Below are 17,864 nucleotides of genomic sequence, written 5' to 3' on the forward strand. Positions count from 1 at the left end.
TGGTTCTCACTAGCCTGGTACTCCCACGATTTACACCTGGCACCTTCATGTGCTACACATATATCCCCTTTTTGTTGTGTCATCCCAGTCATGTCTGACTCTTTATGACCCCATCTGGGGTTTTCTTGGCAAAGATACTGGAGTGGTTTGCCATTTCCTTCTCCAACTCATTTTACAGGTGAGGAAACTGAAGGGAACAGGATCAGGTGATTTGTCCGGGGTCACACAGCTAGTAAGTGGCTGAGGCCAGATTTGAACTCAGGAAGATGAATCTTTTTGACTCTAGGCCTGGCAATCTATCCATTGCACCACCTAGCTCCCTGTCGCCCTTTTTGCTCCGGTGTTTTATCCTGAAAAGTACTACTGGAGTAATCAGTGAGAAACATGGTGATATTTTTCCTAATCAGAACCTTAAATTACAGTTTATTATTAGGCAGATCCCAGTAGACAGCAAGTCAAATCATGTTCTACAGAGCGTCATAATAAGCTACAGATCAAAACTTTCAATGTAACAAAACTTACAAATGAGTATTAGTCCATTTCCCCTTACACCATCCATAGGGTTTCTATCATATGAGAAATAAATACACCCAAAGAGATCCTTGAATATACACAAAGATATAATTTAAAACATCTAGCTTTACATTATTCATATGCAGTCCTGTGTAAAGGACCTCAGATAAGCTACTCCAAAAATGTCTCTCTTTAAAATTGGCAACTTTTATCAGAACACTTAAAATCAAAGAATCTTAGGTCACTTAGCTTTGCTATTAGCACACTCAGACTATTTATAGTACATTCCAAGCTAAATCAATATCAAAGGAACTAAAATAAACCTTTATTGTGCCAGAGACCTGGTGAGAACCAAAGAACGGCAATATAAATGTGTTCCAGATATAAATGTAATTCCAGACAAGTAACAGGAGTCTATGAGTCTATTCTGCAAAGCATCTTGGGGGCAATGATGGGGCTATACCAGATAATAGTGCTCCTCTCTCCTCTATGCTTTGTGATTTTTTTGGATAAAAACAACGTATGTCACTTACCACCTGTGTCACTTTGGACAAATTACTTGACCTCTCTGGGCCTGTTTTGTTATTCGTAAAGGGAAAGGATATGAATGAGCCACCTCTAAAGTCTCTTCCATCTCCCAGATCTTTGCTCCTAGGAACGTTGCAATACTCAAGAAAATAACATGCTACTGAAACCTCAGAGTTGGTGGATTGTAAATGTCTTGAGGGTAGGCACTATTTCTAGTTCTGTGAGGGTCTTTGTAACCCCATGGCCTAGTCTAGTACTTTGAATACAATGAGCTTTCAATAAATGCTTGTTGAAATAAAATAACTTGATGGTACTTTGATTCCAATTTTTGTTGTTCAAAATAGCATCATGTGATTCCGAAGGACTTAGGATGAAAAATGCTATCCATCTCCAGAGAAAGAAATGATGGAGTCCGAATGCAGATCAAAGCATCCTTTTTCTTATTTTCTTTATTGTTATCTATTTATTTATTTTGGTGTGTGTTTTCCTTCACAACATGATTAACATGGAAATATGTTTTGCATGACTGCGCATGTATAAGCTATATCAAACTGCCTTCTCAATGAGGGGGGAGGGCAGGGAGGGAGAGTTCAGAACACAAAATTTTGAAACACGAATGTTAAAAATTGTTTTTATGTACAATTGGGTAAAAAAATAAATAAATAATTTGAAAGTGTCATTTAAAAAAAAAACATCAATAATAAGTGTCTTTCTAGGTGGAATCCATAGACCCAAGGGAATAAGCATTTATTAAGCACCTACTATGTGTCGGACACAATGCTAAGTGCTTCCTCGAGTTCCTCAGTTGTTTCTTGCTGGCTGAGGGCATGCTTTGCTTAGTTCAGATCTTCTTATCATTTTTCCCTAATTCCTTCTTATCCATCATGATTAATTGGAGTGTGCAGTCAGCATGATGAGGTGGATGGGGAGCTGGTCTTGAAGTCAGGAGAAAGGCTTGGATTCAAGTCCTGTCTCTGACACAGACTGACTCACGGCAAATTGTCTCACTCCCAGTGTCCTAGACAACTCTCTAGAGCTATAACTCATGGAGAAGGTGATGATGACCTGCATGGGGAGAGGGCCTTTCCTCAGCAATGAGTTCTTCATACCAATGAAATTAAAGGTCTTTTAAAAATTCCGTTTTCAGTTTTTTTTCTTTTAGTTTATATTTTTATTTGGATTTGGGATGTTTTTTAAAGCTCCTAAATGGCTTTCTTGCCAAATTCAACATTGAGATCCCTCTGAGAGATTTACTATCAACATCTTTGCTTTTCCTTTTGAATTGTATGACACTTACACATTTATTTCACACCATTCCTGTGAGGGGCCGTTTTTATTGTCATAGTTTTTCAAATGGAAAGCCTGAAATAAGCAGGATTTAAATGTCCTATTGAAATCAGAGGCAAACTTACCATTTAGACATTACACTTTTCCAACTCCAACCCTAAGGCATTTTTTCATGTAATGAGGCCAAATTGAAATTATTTATTGATCCAGCCTCCAATCTCTCTCTACCTTTTATCTCTCACCTCCCAAATCATCATCAGCATATGATCAACAAGATCCTATCAAAACACACTTCCTCAATACCTCCTGCTGTCCAACCATCTGATTGAAGAAGATGGCGGGTAGACAGTGGAAAGTTCCTTCCAGATCTTCCATTTAAGAAGAGTACCCAGGGCAGCTATCATACCATTTCCTGTGCTTAGGGACACCTTCCCCCTCCTTTTCAATTTCTTTTTATGTGTTGTCTCCACCCCTTAGATTGTAGCAGAGACCATCTTTTGCCTTTCTTTGTACCCCTAGCACTTAGCTCAGTGCTAAACACGTGGTAGTCACTTAATAAATGTTTATTGAGTAATGGACACCATTACCAAAGGAATCTTCCTAAAATACCCACAACTCTGATAACATTTCCAATTTTAAAAATGTTAGTGGCTCCCTATTGCCTACTGAATAAAGAGAAACACCTTAACCTAGTATTTAGGAACCTCTTCAATCTGGTTCCAATTGCCTTTACAACATTATGACACATTTCGTGCCTTTATGTACCCTATACTACAGGCAAATTATCTCTGCCTTTCTTATTATCCAGCTCTGAGCTTCTCACGCCCCAGCACCTCTGCTCCCCATCCCTGTGCCTGGAAGAGACTTCTCCTTTCTCTTGTTGATGGTCACCTGGTGAAATATTTTCCTTCTCTTTAGGCCCAACTCAGTTGCCTTATCTACCATGATGCTTTCCTGGATTTTCCTCTTCCTTCCCTTCACACTACATCTGAAAGTGGACCCTTCCTACTTTGTTTTCCCAAAGCATTCTATTAAGACCAATCCTTTGCAATTATTACATTCCATTTTCTATTATAGTTATTTATATGCATCTAATATTCCTTATTAGACTGAAGAATGAATGAATGGTAAGTTTCTGGAGGGCAGAGATTATATTTTCTATCACATTTGTGTCATTCACACCTAGCACAGGGACTGGCATGTAATATCTGCTTCATGAATATTTATTAACTTGAATGTGCAAATAACTGGAAGTGCTGGGACTAGTAAATATTATTTCTTTAATAAATATAGTTTTCACATACTCTGTGCACACAACTCTTCCCTGTGTCCACACCTTTTCTCTCACCATTCCTGAATGTCCTCCTCCCTCCCTCTCTCTCCCTCTCCCTCTCTGGAATATAGATGGATTTTAATCTAGATTAAATTCATTTAGATCTGGCTGTGCTTGCACTCAGTAGTTTTGTGGGCTCCATGTGGCCCAACTAAACCTTAGCAGTATGACTTATGACCTCAACGTTCAACTGCCCTCTCCCTTTGTCCCTCCCCCCCCATTTCTCTCTCTGTCTCTGTCTCTCTCTCTCCCTATCCCCACTTTCTAAAGTCCTACCAATCTTTCAATACCCAGCTCAAATGCCATCTCCTACATGAAACATTGCCTAATTCTCTCAGTCAGACATGACCTATCCCTCCTCAATCCTCACATGACAGCTAGTTTATGCATTTGTTTTGCATTTTGCATTATATTTATTTGTATATACTATATTTTAGTTCCTCCCTCTCCACTAGATTTTTAAGTTCTTTGAGGGTGACATCATATCTTTTCTTTGTGTCTCCTACAGAACCTAGCATAGTGCTTAACTGATAGAACGCACTTAATAAATTTGTTCAATGGAATTTCTTCTTACTGCTGATTATAGCCAATATGGCAACACAGTATGGGAAACAACTACCTCTGAAGAACTGAAAATGAATATCACGCAGAAGACAACGAAGAGGCTCATGATGATTGTAAGAAGGCTGTAGGACATAAAGAATGAGAAACTCCTAAGAAGGACAAAAGCAAAAGGTGTCGTCATGGATCATATTATATTCAGTCTCCCTGTCTGCTCCTTCCCTAGTGCCTAAAAACACTTCTAGGTCTCCCCAATCCTCAAAACAAAACAAACAAACAAGCCCACAGACCTCACATGAGTCTACCATCCCTAATATCTACCATCCTTTTGCCCTTCTCTACTAAACTCCCTGAAAAATCCATCTGCCTTCCATGCCTCCACTTCAACTCTTCCTATCACCTTCTAAACCAGAGAAGTCAAAGTCAAATAGCAACAAGGTCTGTACATAAGAATCCCTGGGGGCTGTTTTTTGACTTAAAAAATCACATATTAATATTATCTATGTTTTTATTGTAGTTTTCTTTATTTTGTTAAATATTTCCCAATTCCATCTTATTCTGGGTCAGGCTGCACTGGGGGAATCATGGGCTGCATTTGACATGAATAAACCCTCAGCAGTGTGGCTTCTGACTTCATCATTCAACTATTCTCACCAGTTACTAGAGATCATTTATATGGCAAATCTAATGGCTTTTTATCATTTTCCTTTGCTAAATCGTAATCTATGGCATTCCTATTGACTCTGCATATCCCCCAAGGCTCTGTTCTCATCCTTCTTCTCTTCTCCCTCTATATTATCTCACTTGCTGATACTATCATCTCATATGGGTACAATTATCATCTCTATACAGATGACTCTTAGATCTATGTTCTCTCCTGAACTCCAGTCCCGCATCACCAAGTGCCTATCTGACGTCTTGAACTAGATGCCCCATAGGCATCTCAAGCTCATGTGTCCTAAACCAGTCATTGTCTTTCTCTCCAAAGCCTTCCCTCTTCCAAACTTCTCTATTGCCATTAAGGATACCACCATCTCCCAATCAGTTACACTGGCCACCTCATCAACCTGAACTACTCACTCTCATTTACTGCACATATTTAACTAACCTGTTGTGAAATCTTGGTGTGTCTACCTTCATACCTTTCATATTTGTCCTCTTATCCCCATTCCCACAGCCAACACCTTACTTAGGTCAGGCTCTTATCACTTCTCTGCAACATCCACCTAATTATTTGCCTTCCCACACCCACCTCCGGTCTCTACCTACTCCAAAACACCCTCTCTCCACTCAGTTGCCAAAATGATTTTCCTAAAGCATAAATCTGACCCGGCCATCCCTCTACTCAATACCCGTCCTCCCTTCTACTTCCAGGTTAAAATATAAAGTCTTCTCTTTGGCATTTAAACTCTTCACAACCTAGCCCCCTTCTACCTTTCTTGGTTTCTTACACTTTCCTCTCCTCTGCACATTCTAGAATCAAGCTACACTGGCCCATTTGCTGTTCCTTGCACAAGACACAATGACCTCTTCAATACAAATTCTGGATGACTTTTCTTGATCCTCATCCTTGAACTCTCTATAGACTTTGACACTGTCACAGAGGCTGGTGGGTGGAGCAATGGATAGAGAGCCCTGCACCTGGAATCAGGAAGGCCTGAGTTTAAATCTCACCTCAGACAATTACTGGCTCTGTGACTCTGAGCCAGTTACTTAACTGCTGTCAGCCTCTGTTTCCTCAACTGAAAAATGAGGATAATAATAGCTACCTCCTAGGGTTGTTGTAAGGATCAAATGAGATAATATTTGTACCTGGAACATAGTATATATTTAATATATGTGTATATATAAAATATATATGTATATATAGTGTGTGTATGTAGATATGTTTACATATATAATACGCATATGCATACATATATAACAATTATGTGACATATTATATGTTGGGTCATTTCAGTCCTGTCTTACTCTTTGTGACCCCATTTGGGGTTTTCTTGGCAGAGATACAGAAGTGGTTTACCATTTCCTTCCCCAGCTTAATTTGCAGATGAGGAAACTAAGGCAAACAGTGTTACGTGATTGGCCCAGGGTCATACAGCTATTAAATGTCTGGGGTCAGATTTGAACTCAGGAAGATGAGTCTTCCTGACTCCTAAGCCCAGCGCTCTATCCACTGAGCCACCTAGCTGGCATATAGTAGAAGTTTAATAAAGGCTTCCTTCTTCTTTCCTCTTTGATATTATTTTCTCTCTAGATATTCATGACCCTGCTCTCTCCTGGTTCTCGTTCCACTTGTTTGAATGCTCCTTCTCAGTCTTCTTTGATAGACTGTCATCCAGCGTAAGCCCAATAACTGTGGGTGCCAAGGCCCTGTCCTGGGCACTCTTCCCTTGGACGTCCATAACCTTGTTCCCATCAGTGTAATGGCCTAACCAAGTAAAAAATTTGCCAGCCCCCTTATTTTCACCAAAGTCCTACCCTTGCCAGGGGGATCACAATCATAAAATTCTAGAGTTTAAAGAGAATTTATGGATCACTTAAGCTGGGAGTCCCCGATATTTTTCACATTGAAAAGATAGAGTGCTCCTTTCTTGTAACATACCAGTTAATAGAAGTGGAAAGAAGAGGGGGAGTGAGAATGAAATGAGGTTGAGAACTAGGAGAAAGTGCTAATGGAAAGTTCTGAAACCAAGGGAGATGGGGAGGAAATGACGCTGGTCAGGAAGACCTGCTGATGAGGCTTTTAGCCTGGGGTTATGTCCAATGACTTCTGACATTTCAACTTTGGTACTTCATTGCTATGATCCAGAAATGTCTTCAAGCTACAAGAATGAAGGAGAGAAGCCTCAGCTTATGCCCCCATTTCTAAGGCTTGTGGCCACAGACACAGGCTTGGGCCAAGGACGTGAAAGCCTGAATGCTATCAATTAAGGTCATGCCCTGATCTATTTAAACCAGTCCAATGTCCTCATTTTACAGGTGGGGGAACCAGCCCCACTGAATACTCCTCCATTAGGTGAGCAACATAGCTGGGAGCTGATAGCCAGTCCAATGCTCTTTCGATATCACAATGCAATTTAAAATGACACAAACCCAGTACATACCCCTTAGTGCAATGTTGTGATTTGAATAGCAATAAGTTCTAAGCCTTTTTTTGTGAACCAGGGACATTGAAACCAGAATGGTTGAGGGACATTTCTGGATTTAAATTTGCAGGGATGTGCTGGAGCCAGTTTATACTAGGGAGTGCCGATTGTTAGCTGTTCAGAGTGAGCATTTACACCATGGAAAATGCTGCAAATCAGGGCTTGATTTATTATTAGTATTAGCATTATTTTGGTAATTGTCTAGGCCTAAGAAAGTGATGGAGAAATCGTTAATAATGCAGATTAAACTTAAAAGCATCTTGTGGGCTAAAATGTTGGAGTTTTCTCCTCAGAAAGCTGATCGTTAAACATTACAAGCACATTCCTAGTTCAAAGGCAGGGACTTGAACTCAGGGAAGGGGGGAGGGAGGGTCTAGTTGAGGCATCCTTTCCTGAATTAATCTCACCCTCGAATGATAACATATATAGATATATAGATAATGCTATATCTCTCTATCTATATGTATGTATATATTATGTGCATACACACACACACATATATATACATATATATATATATATATATATATATATATATATATATACACATACACATATATATTTGCTCTTGTCTTATGCCAGATACAGATATTCACAAATTGTCTTTACTTTTGAATGTGGAAAGTTAAGCATTCCTTTCAACTATTACTGTAGTTACAAATTCTTAGACCAAAATCTACAAGAAACAGAAATTTGATGGACAAATAGAGTATATTATAGCTATCAAGTCTCTTAAACCTACATTCAAGCCCCTCTGCTTTTAAGGAAGACTTTCATTTATTGAACAATGCCATCACTTTTAGAATATCCAAACCATCTTTACTTGTTATTTTAAATCCTTATCAAAATAACCACAACAAAATTAAAAACAAACATACTAGGAAAGCAGGCTAGACTTTATTATGCACTTTATTAATTTTCCACTTGTATCTAATGCTAGAAAAAACATCAGATATTTTCTATAAAACATCAGAACAAATAAAAACCCTGAAATTCCCTGGCAAAGCAGGTACTGTTTCCCATGATAGATTTAGGCCTGTTGTAGTTTTTAGGTTGAGGTTGTTGTGACCTGACAGTAATGTATGAGATGAAAAAAAGATAGAATATTTTTACTGATGCTACCAGAAAATAATTACCTATTTCTCCACAGTGAAAGTGTTATATAGCTCCATATTTTCTATCACATTATTTCTATAAAGGCTGAGAATGTGTTACTTGTTTTCTGAATCCTGGAGTTTACTAGCAAGCCAACCCCAACATTTCTCGGCCTCCTTTTCTGAGGCCACGTTAAAATGATCTCTGACACCATGACTGGGAAGTAGAATGGGAGAATGTGCCAAAGGAGTTAATGGAGGAACCATATGTTTAAATCCCTCTACTCCCTGTTCTTCTTTGATTGTCTGCTACCATAACTACTCCTTACCTTGAGTTTGGCCAGGAGGAGTTCATGATCCTCAAGTAGCTTCTTGGTCTCATCTTGGCTACCACCAATTTCCAGAAGGTTGGGACAGGATTCAGCCAGCTGGAGTTTTACCCATTTTCCACTCTGTAAGTAAAAACAAAACCAAAATTACTTTAGGTCCTACCTGTTTTTCCCTCCTTACCTCACATTTTTTCCTTCCTTTCTCCCTTCCTTCCTTCCTTCCTTCCTTCCTTCCTTCCTTCCTTCCTTCCTTCCTTCCTTCCTTCCTTTCCTTCCTTCCTTCCTTCCTTCCTTCCTTCCTCCCTTCTTTCTTTCTTTCTTTCTTTCTTTCTTTCTTTCTTTCTTTCTTTCTTTCTTTCTTTCTTTCTTGTTTGAATTGACATTAAGAAGACTGATTTTGGCTTTGGTGATTAGCACTGGAAGGAACCTTAAAATCCTGTCCTGACTCTTTATTTTACAAACTGGGAGAATGAAGCCAGGAGTTATAGCTCACTTAAGCACACTAGCAATTACCAGGTCTAGTAAAGAGGTTGCTGGACTGGGAGCTAAGAGGACTTGGGTTCAAATGCTGCTTTAATCACAAGGTGACCATGGGCTAATCATTTACCCTTTCTGAGGCCCAGTTTCTCATCTGTAAATTGGACCACCCTCCCTGTAATGCCGACCTTCCAGGGTGGTTGGGAAGCTCACATGAGATAACACAACAGTATTTTGCAAATTTTGTAGCCCAGCCTACATGAAAGTAGATGATTGCTTCCATTGTACTGTACACCCCTCTATTTAAGAGTAAGCAATATACCTCCCCCTAAAAAAATCTAACTTACAAACAGATAAATGAGAGAAGATGGCCGTTACTTGATTGAAAGCAGAAGATTGAGGTTTCACCATACTAAGTCTTCTAAGTACACACCTTGCCTAGTTCAATTAAGATGGGGTCATGGATTTAGAGCTAGAAGAAACCTTGGAAATCATCTTGTCCCATCCCCTCATTTTACAGAAGAGGAACACAGGATTCAATTGACCAAAATTCAACTTATACACAACTTTTGCTGATCACATCTATTACTAAAGGTGGAGAATACCTGTGTGCTGGTTGAGTTACATGAGGCCAGCTCAGCTGCTGGAAATTTAAAATTCAAACAGCTGTCTACAGAATTCCCAATAAGGCATTTGACCGCTTTCCACATCCCCAAGGGTGTCAGTGTTGAGACAAAGCCATGTCACATAATTTGGGTTTTCATGAGCATTCTTTTGACCCTCTTCAATTATTCCTTTAATTGATTCATAACTGTGAATGGGTAATGCATAATTAGGGAAGGGAGGAAACAAGCATTTGTGAAGAGCTCACTATGTGCCAGGCACTGTTACATATATCTCATTCGATCCTCACAACAACCCTGGGAGGTTGGTGTCATTATTATCCCCATTTTACAGTTTAGAAAACTGAGGTAATCAGAGGTTAAGTGACCTCCTCGGATCACAGGGCTAGAGATTATCTGAGGTCAGATTTAAATTCAGGTCTTCCTGACTCCAGGCTCCTACATGGTAGAGAGGAGATACAAAGGAAGCAAAAGATGTAGTCCCTCCGCTCCAGAAGCTTACCATCTATTTGAGGAATCATGTATTTCAATCATGAATAAACTGGAGAACAACAAAAAAGCAAAGCAACTTTTGAACAAGTTAATGATAATAAAGTGGCACTCAGTAGGCATATGGAAGGACAGAAGGTAGTTTGTCTAAAGGAAATGTTGTTTAGTTGTTTTCAGTCGTGTCTGACTCTTGCGATTGCATTTGGGTTTTTCTTCACAAAGATACGGGAGTAGTTTGCCATTTTCTTCTCCAACTCATTTTATAGATGAGGAAACTGAGGTAAACAGGGTAAAGTGACTTGCCCAGGGTCACACAACTAGTAAATGTGTGAGGCCAAATTTGAACTCAGGAAGATGAGTCTTCCTGACTCCAGGCCTGGCACTCTATCCACTGTACCACCTAACTCTCATGTTCATGAGTACCCTTGAGAAATTTTCCTCAGAACAGATTCCTCTGAGCAAGACTTTATATTTTTTTCTCTGCCCACTGGACCTCTCACCTCCTGTAATTTGCCACCACTCACACTCAAACTCAAAGCAAAAGTTCAGAAAATACCAACCACCTTGTTCTAGACTGCCTCCACTTCCCTGTCATTAACCCTTCCCAGATTGCTAGTCATTTCCTTGCTGGGCATGCAGTTTGTATTTTGCTATATTTTGTGTTCCCACCTTTTATCTTGCTTCTCTTCCCAGAGTTTAAGCAGTTTGAGAGTTTCCTGCTTCTATTTTTATCCCAAGCAAACATGCAGAAGCACTTAATAAATGTGATAGAAAGAGATTTCTCATGAATATACTTTCAGGTTCATCTTCTTCCTTCCTTCCTTCACTTTTCACATCAAACTTTCCAAGTGCCTTGTCCACAGAATTTTCAAATTTATTCTGATCCTTATTCATTTCTAGAGCAAAACTGTTCTGTCCAGAGAGTGTTTTGTCTGCCTGTGGAAATGTCAACACCTACAAAATGGGGATTTATGCAATACAATACACCTTGTTGGCTCCTGCTTAATCAGTATTAAATAATCATAGAGTCCTTCCATACAAACACATATCCCAGGCATCGGCCAAGCTAAGCTTTCTTTGAAATAGAGGGGATAGAACACGTGGATAAGTGAGACAAAAAGAGGGACATATGGGAAAGTTTTGTTCTATGTAATTGAGGTCATGTTCTATTATCTTTATCTTTGGTCTTGACTGCTGAACTAAGACTGAGAATGAAGCAAACAAGGGATTGAACTGACTAATATTTCTCTTACTCTAAAGGGAAACATCATTTTCCCAATTTTTGTTGGGAAGTATTCAATAAGTGTGCTAAGGCAACAGAATGAAGCATCCATCACATCTGCCACACGAACACTGCCCAGCTGTTCGGTGCCTCAAGTCTTCCTGACCTTCCCCACCACCCCCTCATTCTGTTTCCTTGAAGGAATCACTTTTTAAAGAATCAACAACTGAGAAAACAAAGCAGCAACCCAGAGGCAGGTGGGCATGGATAAGTGAGTTTCTAAAGAAAAATGAAGGGGGAAATGTGTTTTTTTTTTCCTGGAATATAATTAATATAAAAACATTACAAATATATTTGGTGTATTATAAAATAATATCTAAATGTATTACATGCTAATAAAATTAATAATAATTTTGATATAACGATATAACAGAAAGATTCTGGAATATAATTACCACACTGGAAATAGTTAAGAAGCACATGTACTTTTTTTTTCACAGGGCTTCCTGAATTTGGATTTTCTCCTTTCAAAAACATTCAAAGCAGCAGCAAGAGATCCATTTGATGTGAAGATGGTTGTAAGGTCAAATCGATTCCGTTCAGTTCTATAAATATTTATAGCAAGAAAAACCTAGACACAGTTCTAGAAAATTATTTTCATAGTTTGGAATGTAATTTGAAAGTTTCCACTCTTTAAAAGAAATCAGTCTGTGAGTTCTTAGAACATATTCCTTGATTGGTGTTCTTCTTCTCTGAGGATGCTGCGTATCTCGGGAGAGGGGTAGCTAGAGAAAAGGTAGTAACCAAAAATATTTTTTTCTTTGCCTACCTCCCTATCTGGCAGTGAATCTATAGGATGCTCAAAGCATCATCAATTCACATGCACATTGTAAAATCTTGCTACTTCGCATCAGGCTTCTCATCTTATTACCCTGAGACAGAATCTCTGGTAAGAGAGAGATAGAACAAAGTCCTGTGTATTCAGAGACTAAGTATACAGTAACAACAGGAAATGCACCTGGGTAGAAATACTTTTCAATATTTTATGTTGAATCATTTTTCTCTATATTGAGTTACAGTTTCTCCTCTATAGGTCTGTATATTATGGTAACATAAGCAGCAACAAAGTTCAGTGAAATAGAATGTATTGTCCAGCATCAAAAGACCCAGAGGAAAGCAAGGCAATCAAACCTATTAGGGTACAAAATGATATTTGGCTTGTTTTCGGCTTTTCCCTCCATTAAATAGTAAAGTCTTTAGATTGTGAACTGTCTAAAGCCGAACACCAGGCTTTGAAATCTTTGCAAGGCATTTTCAAAGGATGAGTCACTTCATTTTGATGGAAGATGTCTTGTTCAGTCTAAAGCTACATTGTCAAGTATTAAAAGGGCTTGCTGGAGATTAAGCCCTTGCCATCATTATGGAGCAATGAGTTAGTGGTGTCCCTGGTGATCTTTTTTTTTCTTTCTCAATATTGTGACTAGAATCAGAAACTTTCTTTACCTTGTCAGATAGAGTGCTGTATAGAGGTGGGTACAGTCAGGGTGTGGGGCTCTCACAAAAGCTGCGCCCTGTTCCCACTCATACTCAAAGAACTTCATTCTTCAGATTTTAAGCTTCCTCTCCACCTCCTACAACCAGTCCCCACAAAGTTGTAAGTATGATCACAGATCCACTTTCTTCTGTCCAGACAACAAGCTTCCTTCCCTCTTTGTTCACCTTTAGAAAACTAACAAATTCTGGGGCAGAGGTACTATTTTTTTTTTTGTTTTCTGACTGAAAATCCATTGCTTTCTTTCCTTCTTTCTCTTGCTTTATGATGTAAAGAAAGAACGTGTTGTTAAATTGTCTTAAATTTGCTAGTTTTAATTACTTAAGAAAGCAGGAAGATGCCTTGATTGCATTATTTTTTTTCTACTGTAAACTGCTGCCCCATGTGGAATGTTGAGTGGGTATATATCACCCAGCAGTTAGGCAAGCCCAAACCAAGGAGTGAAGAGTACTAAGAGTGAGTGAGAGAACTGTCAGCTTACCTTCAAGATAGCTATGACAATCCTGGAGTCCCCAGCCTGCACAGCGACAGAGCTGACTGTTGTTGTAGAAGGCAGTGCCCCAGAACTCTCTTGGCCGGACATGGTACTTTCGAACCACAGTTTATTCTTTAAGGCAGCCTCTGTACAGATGTGCGTCTCCTAGTCATGTCAGAAGGCAGCAAACAGGGCTACTTGGATTCATTCAGGGAAAGATCTCAGCTAACACTGATTAGTCTGCCAAAAGGAAAGAACAGGAGGTTAAAAATAGACAACCCCATTGAGTTTATCATTCTTGAGAGAGAAACGGAGCATCGACACACCCCTAGTTTGGTAGCATTAAGCTGCCTGGGTTGGGTTTTTTTTTCTGTCATTATCTTAAGTGTAGAAGATGGCCCTGCGCTCTGTGAACATCATCTGACACACTCGATAAGCAAACGGAAAAAAGCTATATGCAAATGGAAAAAAAAAATCCAGTTTTGTCCACTGTAAACTGTATGGACTGATAATTGTGGACTTTAAAACCAGCAAGCTACTGTCCTGAATACTGATCTCCAAGAACCGTTTGCTGTGGCCTCCATACATGCATAAAGATTTACTTAAAAAAAAAAGTTACAGTACTTGGTTTTTTTCCATTGAATTGCTTACTGCACAGAGCTGTCAGTAATATATTTTTAGATCAATCACCCCTCTCCAAACCCGGCGTCCCTTCCTCTTCCAACCTCTACCACCAAAATTACATCCAATGGCCAGATTTGTTGAGAATCACAATTATTTTTAGAGGAATCTCATGGGGGAATTGTTTTTAAAGCCCGGATCCACAGATACCTTTCATATTTAGCATTTCTTTCAAAATATTGTTTCCACAGATCATTTCCCTATTATATCTCCTAACTTTTACTGTCCAAAATGTGTCTTTTTTCTGGTTTTTTTTTGATTCCTACAAGAAAATGGCTGGGGTTTTTTTGGGGGGGGGCATTAAAATTCAGCACTGGGTGGGTTTTCCCCCCGCCTTACTGTGCAGAGGAATCATAGACAGCTTGAAATCATAGTACGAGATCAGTAGATTAATCCTATTGCTAGAAACCCGGAGGGGACTACAAGTTGCTTGTGGTATTAAGCAGCAGCTGCTGGATTCCCCCAACAGAACAGCTGAGTGTGACACTAAAGTTTAGGTCACAGGTTGCTGAGAAGATGAGAAAGAGACAGAGAGAAAGAGAGGAGAGAGACACACACAGAAAGAGGAGACAGAAAAAGAGGGGAGAGAGGGGGAGAGAGAAGAAAAGAGAGGGAGAAAACAGAAAAAGAGAGACACAGAGAGAGGAAACAAAGAGAAAAAGAGAGAGGGAGGGGAAGGAAGGAGGAGAGGGAGAGGGGGAGAGAGACAGGGCGAGAGGGAGAGAGGGACAGAAGGACAGAAGTGTCTCAGAGGCTGCCAACACTATCAAGGAATTGGAGGAAGAATGAGGCTACAGCTGTAAATAGACAGGCTTAAGCGGGATCTGCCTGATTCTTCGTGTCAAAACACCTCAGCTCACTGTAAAAGCATTTTTAATTTTGGTGCAGCTGCTCAGCATGTTTAAATCAGCACAGCTATCTTATTCTGCTATGGCCGTAGTCATGTACTTAAGTAAAAAGAAAAAGAAAAAAAGTGTATACACACACACACCTTTCTATTCAGCAATTCTGGTTTCTCTAAAGGGCATGGCACAGCTGTTCAGTCATTATCCAGCCATGACTGGCGTCTCTCTCCCACATTCTAGGCCAGTGTGTTGCCTCTAAAGAAGATGAAACCTCTCCTGGAACCCAGTCATCAGGCTCCAGGAAGTTTACATGACGTCATGACCAAAGGGAGGGGGAGGTGGCTGTGGCTGAGGAGAACTGGCTCCAAACCTGCCAAACTGATAAACAGGTTGACTAGGAGGGGCGCCAAGATGTGGGAAAAGATTATAAACGTGAATATTTCATGCCAAGAAAAGAGTGCTTGCAAGAGGGTCAGCTTGACCAGAAGGTTAGAAGGCTGGCTCCTTCAGCTAAACTGATTGAACAAACACTTGGGCCATTTGAGAGAATGGAGAGCAAACAACCTTGAGCTCGCTGGGCTTTAGAAAAGACTGAGTTGACAAGTCTGTCACAGAATACTCACATCAAAAGCCACAAAATCCCAAAGTAGTAATACTTAAATTTCTGGGGTGAATGCCAACAGGAACAGCAAACAATGGTTCTCACACAAACACACACACACCCAACCACACACACACACACACACACACACACACACATAACATATACTTTCACCCACAGATTAGGTCAGGTTCCTTGAGGTGCTGCACAGGGGCCCTCCATCATGTAATGGGTATTTGGCAGCAAGCTGTAAGAACCACAGGCAAAGAAAAGAATGGTTGTGTCCACAAGGCCATAGATAAGATGTGTGATTTTCTAAGGGTGTGGAGTACTCGATGGAATGCTTAGAGCTCAGATTCAAAAAGAAAGGATAGAGGGAAAAAAGAAACTGAAGGATTAATGCCAGAACTTAAATGTCAGAAAATTAGGAGGGAATCTGTTTAAGCATTAAATACAGCCATCAAATTATCTACTGAATCAACCATTCGAGCATGAGCCATTCCCACACTGCAGGACTTTCCTCCTATGAATGTCAGTGTTTTTACCTTTTGAATGAAGAAAATGATGTTGACATAGGTAGATTTCATGTGTCATTTATTTTTATTTAGTTTTTGCAGCAATACATTGGCTTTATGTATTATGTTTCTTTTTTGTTTTCCTTTTAAAGTTTATTATTTTTTAAATTATCAAGCAATCATTTTTTGCTCCCTCATACTTTCCCCCTCTTTGGAAAGAAAGGAAGGAGGAAACAGAAAGAAAAAAGAAAGAAAGGGAAGGAAGGGGAAGAAGGAAGGAAGGAAGGAAAGAGAGAAGGAAAAAGGGAAGGAAGGAAAAGTATCCCTTAAGACCAAATTCCCACATTGGTCCCCTCCACCACTTTCTGTTTGTATATTACCTTTCTTTCATGAGATAGGCAGCATTCATCTTTATCATCTTTATCTGGAATCAAGATAGACAATTTTCTTGATCAGAGTGCTTAAGTTTTTCAAAACTGTCATTTTTACAAAACTACTGTTACAGTACAAACTGTTGTTATAGATTTGTTCACTTCACTCCATATGTCTTGCATCTTTTGAAAACATAAGATCTCCATGCTGTATTTGTCCTTGGCTCATTTTGAAATCCAAGTTCCCAGCTTAGAAATCTTTCAGTATCTCACGTGCCCCACGAGTCAGGGAGCGTAAATATTATTATCTCTGTTTTACAGATGAGGAAATCGAAGCTTACGGAGGTCAAGCGACTCACTTACCTTCACATAGCTAACAAAAGGCAAGGCCGGGCCTTGAACCCAGTTCTGGCTAATATTCGACTGCAAAAGACTTATCCTAGCCTAGTGCCCATATTTTGCCCCTTTTTACGTCCCCCTCCATTCACTTAAATTAGATTTTTCCTCTCTAGATGTTTAGGTAACTGGACAATTTTCCCTCTGCTAGTGCCCAAATGATCCCGTGTCTATATAACTTTTCCAGCTCATGGATAAGTCTCATCTATCGTTTGTCAGCTTCCATAATATCTGATCCTAAATTGTATTATTTCAATCTGGTTAAGTGATTTGAAATAATGCTAGGATAAAAAATAGCACACTGACCAAATCTGTATTACAAGGACTGAAAAAATGTGGTACTAAAAAGCTTTTGAATTATGGTCTGTTTATACTCCATCTACCATGACCACCAAAAAAAATAATAAATTACAGACATTCTAATGTCCTTTGAAGTTTAAAGAGGATCTTGCAGAGGTTATTATGTCTCTTCTGTTTATCTCCCTGGAAAATGGCTAAGTCCATGATAGCTGAACATTAATGAAATATTCTCCAGAGGGAGCCAAAAAGTTATAACAGAATCTATAGAGTAAAATTGTACATATTTAAGGAAATAGAGACAGCAAGTTATATGAAAATACTTTGCTCCAACATTGTCAAGACCTATGAGTATGTGTGAAAAGCTGCACTTTTTTCTTGTATCCCCTATGAAGGCTACTTGTTTAATCACAGGGAGTGGGGATTTGATAAGAGTCACCATGTAGGGAATACAGTGAGTGGAGACACGGACCTGGAGTCAGAAAGACCTGAGTTCAAATCCAGCCTCAGACACTTGTTAGCTGTG

At 39.5% G+C, this 17,864-nt stretch overlaps 1 protein-coding gene across 1 annotated transcript in view; it reads right to left on the reverse strand.

Moving 5' to 3' along the window:
- CCDC141 (coiled-coil domain containing 141) overlaps window positions 1–15,397 on the reverse strand; it is a 294,918-nt gene extending 279,521 nt beyond the window's left edge. The window contains exons 1-3 of the mRNA XM_036743398.1: window positions 15,305–15,397; window positions 13,639–13,872; window positions 8,795–8,917 (exon numbers count right to left, since the gene is read on the reverse strand). Of these exons, the coding sequence (XP_036599293.1) occupies window positions 8,795–8,917; window positions 13,639–13,740 (225 nt within the window). The 5' untranslated portion in view covers window positions 13,741–13,872; window positions 15,305–15,397. The remainder of the gene's footprint in view (window positions 1–8,794; window positions 8,918–13,638; window positions 13,873–15,304) is intronic.
- Window positions 15,398–17,864: the final 2,467 nt, after the last annotated feature.

Source organism: Trichosurus vulpecula, chromosome 2 (genome assembly GCF_011100635.1).
Source record: "Trichosurus vulpecula isolate mTriVul1 chromosome 2, mTriVul1.pri, whole genome shotgun sequence".
Classification (NCBI taxonomy): domain Eukaryota; kingdom Metazoa; phylum Chordata; class Mammalia; order Diprotodontia; family Phalangeridae; genus Trichosurus; species Trichosurus vulpecula.